The sequence below is a fragment of the Haliotis cracherodii genome, unplaced genomic scaffold (assembly GCF_022045235.1).
Source record: "Haliotis cracherodii isolate W230 unplaced genomic scaffold, xgHalCrac1.p SCAF_8, whole genome shotgun sequence".
NCBI lineage: Eukaryota > Metazoa > Mollusca > Gastropoda > Lepetellida > Haliotidae > Haliotis > Haliotis cracherodii.
Genome location: NW_027266341.1, coordinates 59,996,504 through 60,004,182, shown reverse-complemented (window position 1 = coordinate 60,004,182; position 7,679 = coordinate 59,996,504). Strand labels below are relative to the sequence as shown.

The following is a 7,679-nucleotide window of genomic DNA, read 5'->3' as shown; positions in this document are numbered from 1 at the left end:
GTTCTGCTGATGTTTTGTTTCAGCTGATCAGTTGACTGATGTTGATGAAGTGTAGGGCCAGGAGCTGGTACGTGTTACTTATGAAAAAAAGGAAAATAAACAGTGAAAAACTATGTATTGTTTGTTCTCTCTGTGAATGTAGGTGTCTGGGGGTGTTGGTTGTCCTGTGAATGTAGGTGTCTGGGGGTGTTGGTTGTCCTGTGAATGTAGGTGTCAGGGAGTGTTGGTTGTCCTGTGAATGTAGGTGTCTGGGGGTGTTGGTTGTCCTGTGAATGTAGGTGTCTGGGGAGCGTTGGTTGTCCTGTGAATGTAGGTGTCAGGGAGTGTTGGTTGTCCTGTGAATGTAAGTGTCTGGGGAGCGTTGGTTGTCCTGTGAATGTAGGTGTCTGGGGAGCGTTGGTTGTCCTCCATGTGAATGTAGGTGTCAGGGGGGTGTTTGTTGTCCTCCATGTGAATGTAGGTGTCTGGGGAGCGTTGGTTGTCCTCCATGTGAATGTAGGTGTCTGGGGGGTGTTGGTTGTCCTCCATGTGAATGTAGGTGTCTGGGGGGTGTTGGTTGTCCTCAATGTGAATGTAGGTGTCTGGGGAGCGTTGGTTGTCCTCCATGTGAATGTAGGTGTCTGCGGGGTGTTGGTTGTCCTTCATGTGAATGTAGGTGTCAGGGGGGTGTTTGTTGTCCTCCATGTGAATGTAGGTGTCTGCGGGGTGTTGGTTGTCCTCCATGTGAATGTAGGTGTCTGGGGGGTGTTGGTTGTCCTCCATGTGAATGTAGGTGTCTGGGGGGTGTTGGTTGTCCTCCATGTGAATGTAGGTGTCTGGGGAGTGTTGGTTGTCCTCCATGTGAATGTAGGTGTCAGGGGAGTGTTGGTTGTCCTCCATGTGAATGTAGGTGTCTGGGGGGTGTTGGTTGTCCTCCATGTGAATGTAGGTGTCTGCGGGGTGTTGGTTGTCCTCCATGTGAATGTAGGTGTCAGGGGGGTGTTTGTTGTCCTCCATGTGAATGTAGGTGTCTGCGGGGTGTTGGTTGTCCTCCATGTGAATGTAGGTGTCTGGGGGGTGTTGGTTGTCCTCCATGTGAATGTAGGTGTCTGGGGGGGTGTTGGTTGTCCTCAATGTGAATGTAGGTGTCTGGGGAGTGTTGGTTGTCCTCCATGTGAATGTAGGTGTCAGGGGAGTGTTGGTTGTCCTCCATGTGAATGTAGGTGTCTGGGGGGTGTTGGTTGTCCTCCATGTGAATGTAGGTGTCTGGGGGGTGTTGGTTGTCCTCCATGTGAATGTAGGTGTCTGGGGGGTGTTGGTTGTCCTCCATGTGAATGTAGGTGTCTGGGGAGTGTTTGTTGTCCTCCATGTGAATGTAGGTGTCAGGGGAGTGTTGGTTGTCCTCCATGTGAATGTAGGTGTCTGGGGAGCGTTGGTTGTCCTCCATGTGAGTGAAGGTGTCAGGGGAGTGTTGGTTGTCCTCCATGTGAATGTAGGTGTCTGGGGAGTGTTGGTTGTCCTCCATGTGAATGTAGGTGTCTGGGGGGTGTTGGTTGTCCTCCATGTGAATGTAGGTGTCTGGGGGGTGTTGGTTGTCCTCCATGTGAATGTAGGTGTCTGGGGGGAGTGTTGGTTGTCCTCCATGTGAATGTAGGTGTCTGGGGGGTGTTGGTTGTCCTCCATGTGAATGTAGGTGTCTGGGGAGTGTTGGTTGTCCTCCATGTGAATGTAGGTGTCTGGGGAGTGTTGGTTGTCTTCCATGTGAATGTAGGTGTCAGGGGAGTGTTGGTTGTCCTCCATGTGAATGTAGGTGTCTGCGGGGTGTTGGTTGTCCTCCATGTGAATGTAGGTGTCTGGGGGGGTGTTGGTTGTCCTCCATGTGAATGTAGGTGTGTGGGGAAAGTTGGTTGTCCTCCATGTGAATGTAGGTGTCTGGGGGGTGTTGGTTGTCCTCCATGTGAATGTAGGTGTCTGGGGAGTGTTTGTTGTCCTCCATGTGAATGTAGGTGTCAGGGGAGTGTTGGTTGTCCTCCATGTGAATGTAGGTGTCTGGGGAGCGTTGGTTGTCCTCCATGTGAATGTAGGTGTCAGGGGAGTGTTGGTTGTCCTCCATGTGAATGTAGGTGTCTGGGGGGTGTTGGTTGTCCTCCATGTGAATGTAGGTGTCTGGGGGGTGTTGGTTGTCCTCCATGTGAATGTAGGTGTGTGGGGAAAGTTGGTTGTCCTCCATGTGAATGTAGGTGTCTGGGGGGTGTTGGTTGTCCTCCATGTGAATGTAGGTGTCTGGGGGGGGTCTTGGTTGTCCTCCATGTGAATGTAGGTGTCTGGGGGGGTGTTGGTTGTCCTCCATGTGAATGTAGGTGTCAGGGGAGTGTTGGTTGTCCTCCATGTGAATGTAGGTGTCGGGGGAGAGTTGGTTGTCCTCCATGTGAATGTAGGTGTCTGGGGATGTTGGTTGCCCTCGATGTGAATGTAGGTGTCAGGGGAGTGTTGGTTGTCCCTCCATGTGAATGTAGGTGTCTGGGGGGTGTTGGTTGTCCTGTGAATGTAGGTGTCTGGGGAGCGTTGGTTGTCCTCCATGTGAAAGAATCTGGTGTTCTTTAACTTCTTTTGAGTAGTATATGTGAGAGACATGATGACCTATGTGGGCAATATGAAGAATACACAGCATCCAACGTTTCAGCGACAAACTTAAAGCAGGAATTTCATTAACACAAGGAACCATTGCCAAATGAATTTTCATATTTTTATGTTAAGACAGGAGTCACACCCTGAGTCTGGCTATTTAGTTATAAATGCATGTGGAAAGAGGGGGCATGTGGTTAATTTGAAATGCATAATCACTCGGGATAGTTGACTGACAAGGGTTTTATGTGGAACTTTATAACATCCTTTATGTACAAACTGCATTTTGGGATAGGTATCCTGTATCTGGCTTCAATACGTCTTCCGAGGCAAGGGAGTTAACTGATTAAAATGTCCCTTTCCAATCTTGACGAAGTTGTGGTGAAATTGTGGCTGTACTTGACGAGTATATGCATTGTCCAATCAAAATCACGTAACGAAATCAGCACCCGGTTCGTAAACTGTCGTGCAGATTTCGGTCGATTGCTGGATTTGCAAAGCATGTGTATGGTCAACTTAGCGTCAACAGATATTTTCCAAATCTTTTCATGCTTTTATTCAAGGTGCCCACGTCATTTCATGCACTTCGCGAAGTGAGACCCGTTTTATTACAATATCGATCTTGATTATCGATCAGGTCGTCTTCACTTGGGGCCGCCATTTTGTTAGAAGCGATATGAAGTGATATGAGAGGTGGAATCTGATTGGTCAATAGAAGGGACATAACTTATAATAGACACTGGTGGCGCTACGATCTCACCCAGAAATTCCGGCCTTAGGTGGAAACAGACAGTTATCTCCTATGCCTCGGAGGATGGTCTCAATACCGCCCCAGGGCAGACATGGTGAACACAACCCGGACCAGTGTTGCAGCAAGACTTCCAAAAACACATACACCCTTCAATATATCTTCAGCCAAACAGAGCATCTATGTTGCATACTTTGAATTGGGAACACCTGATTTTTTGGAATACCTGGGATTGTCTTAAATGCATGGTTCAATCTCACGGTTTGTTATGCTCTTACCATTAGAACGTGACCTTGTCTGAAGGCAGCAGCAAGTGCAGCTCTAGGTTGTTGTTTAACGCCGCACTCAGCAATATTCCAGCTATTTGACGGCGGTCTGAAGATAATCGAGTCTGGATCAGACAATCCAGTGATTGATATCATGAGCATCGATCCACGCAATCGGGAAACAATGACATGCATCGACCAAGTCAGCGAGTCTGACCACCCGATCCCGTTAGTCGCCTCTAACAACAAGCATAGTCGCCTTTTACGGCATGCATGGGTAGCCGAAGACCTATTCTACCCCTGATCTTCATGGGTGTAGCTCAAGTACTTGTATCCACACACATGCGTGGATGTCTTTTGGATAAAAGGTCAAACATATACATACATCATGCATAAATCATACAGAACCTCATTAACTGTCCCAAGAAATTACTAAAACACGTGTTCGAATCCCGGTTCGCCCCAATTATGTTTCTAGGTTTGTCAGCACCATACCCGTGCTCGTGGGTTTCACCGAAGTGGTAAATGTCTGAGACCTGCATCACTTCGGGCTTTCCTCCCACATTAAGCTGACACGCCACGATATAACTGGAATAATGTTAAAAGCGGCGTTAACCCAACTCACTCACTCACTCACTAAAACACGTAATATAAATGAGAGAATAATAGCGTAGGTGTATGGGAACTGTTAGGCTGGGTGCTCAGAATGCGAGATTCCTTGACAACCCCTGCGTTCGTTGCAGTTGTCATAACAACGGGAAGGCGACAGTTAGAAAGGGAAGGAATTGGCCACACCCAAATCCTATCGGCGTCATGCAAAGCGAGCACCCAGCCTATGAAGTTGGGCCGAACGACACAGTTCATCTTTCTGCATGGTTACTAGTTCTTGTAAGTTCCAAGTCAACGAAGGAAGTCTTGTAATATGAATGAAGGTGAAAGTGGAACACGTAGCACTTGCATCGTGTCGTCCTGACACACACTGTTCTCCTGGTGCCATGAACCAATACCATGTTCAGACACAAGACACAGTTCAACTAAACAACAGATGTCCACCATTACAGAAGCCGCTGTCCGCCACTATACGCGAGGATACACGGGGCTACGGGAGAAAGTCCCCCCCAGACTGTGTGTCACGTGGGTAGCTGTTGTACAGTCCGCTCACCCGAGGGATTGTGGAATAGACTGGCAAGGTCTGCCATCCAAGTTCAGCAGTTCATTCAACATCCAATCAGAACATTCGCTTAAATTCATCTATGTGTTCCATCCTATCAATACATGGCAGACTATCATGTACACTGTTGCCACGGCAACGGTAACTAGCATCATTGGAAATCCGACTCTGCAACAGAAAGGTTTGTCAGTCATGTTTTGTGTACTACGTCATTTGGAAGTTCATGCTGGTAACAGTCATATAGGTACATTTGTTTATATCAACTTGGAGATCTGTGAAATTGGATATCGCTGCTTTGAAGAGTATTTGCCAACTTGGCGAGTAAAGCCAAACGAGATGCGGGCCTTAGACATTTGCAGCTTAAGGTATGGTGCTGACAAACCAAGGAACTTTGGCGAATCTAGACTTCGAAACAACTATCTGACACAGGTGAGAGTCGCACCTCGCCGCCTCGGATAACATGGCCACCGGGGTGTGATGGAGAATGAAAGGACATCATGAAGCTCGTTCAGTGTACTTGTAAATTATACTTCCGGCACCACATGAACCCATTGTGTATACCTAGTTCCGACATCAGGGAAGTACTTTCTATATATATCTAGTGCCGACATTATGAAGTACTTACTACATATACCTAGTGCCGACATCATGAAGTACTTATTACATATACCTAGTGCCGACATCATGAAGTACTTACTACATATACCTAGTGCCGGTATCATGAAGTACTTACTACATATACCTAGTGCCGACATCATGAAGTACTTACTACATATACCTAGTGCCGACATCATGAAGTACTTACTACATATACTTAGTGCCGACATCATGAAGTACTTACTACATATACTTAGTGCCGACATCATGAAGTACTTACTACATATACCTAGTGCCGACATCATGAAGTACTTACTACATATACCTAGTGCCGGCATCATGAAGTACTTACTACATATACCTAGTGCCGACATCATGAAGTACTTACTACATATACCTAGTGCCGGCATCATGAAGTACTTACTACATATACCTAGTGCCGGCATCATGAAGTACTTACTACATATACCTAGTGCCGACATCATGAAGTACTTACAATATATGTACTTAGTGCCGACATCATGAAGTACTTACTACATATACTTAGTGCCGACATCATGAAGTACTTACTACATATACCTAGTACCGACATCATGAAGTACTTACAATATATGTACTTAGTGCCGACATCATGAAGTACTTACTACATATACCTAGTGCCGACATCATGAAGTACTTACTACATATACCTAGTGCCGGCATCATGAAATACTTATTACATATACCTAGTGCCGACATCATGAAGTACTTACTACATATACCTAGTGCCGGCATCATGAAGTACTTACTACATATACCTAGTGCCGGCATCATGAAGTACTTACTACATATACCTAGTGCCGGCATCATGAAGTACTTACTACATATACCTAGTGCCGACATCATGAAGTACTTACTACATATACCTAGTGCCGGCATCATGAAGTACTTACTACATATACCTAGTGCAGACATTATGAAGTACTTACTACATATACCTAGTGCAGACATCATGAAGTACTTACTACATATACCTAGTGCCGACATCATGAACTACTTACTACATATACCTAGTGCCGACATCATGAAGTACTTACTACATATACCTAGTGCCGACATCAGGGAAGTACTTTCTATATATATCTAGTGCCGACATCATGAAGTACTTACTACATATACCTAGTGCCGGCATCATGAAGTACTTACTACATATACCTAGTGCCGACATCATGAAGTACTTACTACATATACCTAGTACCGGCATCATGAAGTACTTACTACATATACCTAGTGCCGACATCATGAAGTACTTACTACATATACTTAGTGCCGGCATCATGAAATACTTACTACATATACCTAGTGCCGGTATCATGAAGTACTTACTACATATACCTAGTGCCGACATCATGAAGTACTTACTACATATACTTAGTGCCGGCATCATGAAATACTTACTACATATACCTAGTGCCGGTATCATGAAATACTTACTACATATACCTAGTGCAGACATCATGAAGTACTTACTACATATACCTAGTGCCGGTATCATGAAGTACTTACTACATATACCTAGTGCCGACATCATGAAGTACTTACTACATATACCTAGTGCCGACATCATGAAGTACTTACTACATATACCTAGTGCCGGTATCATGAAATACTTACTACATATACCTAGTGCAGACATCATGAAGTACTTACTACATATACCTAGTGCCGGTATCATGAAGTACTTACTACATATACCTAGTGCCGACATCATGAAGTACTTACTACATATACCTAGTGTCGACATCATGAAGTACTTACTACATATACCTAGTGCCGGCATCATGAAGTACTTACTTGAAGAACTCTCTGAAGGAAATGCCGTACCCGTGCTGCTCAGCTATGCCTGCGCACACCACGTTGGCAGAAGCACCGATAAGAGTCCCGTTGCCTTGAAATATAATGACGTCAAGTGATGAATACTTTTAATCACGTTAGCTGAGTATTATAAACCTATTCATTGAGATCGCTATTAAGTAAGATTCTTCTTTCTATAGGCATAAGACCTATTGTTGGGTTTTACTTTCCAGTTGGGTTAAATCTCATAAACAGGAACGTTGTAATGTCCCTGGGATTTTATATAATATATTAATATAACTTCCGTTCAGATTGTAACATGTAATGAAATGTAAAATCAAAGGACAAATGTTTTCTTCAATAACCGAGGACCGAATTCGCAACCTTCATATCAGTAGCCCTTTGAGTGTACCACGATGCTACAGAGGTGTTGATAAGCCTCACTGGTTTTTAGAATGTC

The 7,679-nt window shown here is 45.0% G+C and overlaps 2 protein-coding genes across 3 annotated transcripts in view; both read right to left on the bottom strand.

Moving 5' to 3' along the window:
- Positions 1-213: 213 nt before the first annotated feature.
- LOC139451112 (mucin-2-like) lies at positions 214-2,613 on the bottom strand. The gene has a single exon (XM_071232911.1). It carries the CDS (start codon positions 2,611-2,613, stop codon positions 214-216), a length of 2,400 nt encoding a protein of 799 aa, XP_071089012.1.
- A 1,646-nt stretch (positions 2,614-4,259) lies between these two features.
- The window catches only part of LOC139450046 (P protein-like), a 39,976-nt gene continuing 36,556 nt past the window's right edge, over positions 4,260-7,679 (bottom strand). For both annotated transcript variants that reach the window (XM_071231680.1, XM_071231681.1), the window contains 2 exons: positions 7,220-7,313; positions 4,260-4,957 (listed from right to left, as the gene is read on the bottom strand). In XM_071231680.1, coding sequence (XP_071087781.1) covers positions 4,870-4,957; positions 7,220-7,313 — 182 coding nt within the window. In that variant the 3' untranslated portion in view covers positions 4,260-4,869. The remainder of the gene's footprint in view (positions 4,958-7,219; positions 7,314-7,679) is intronic.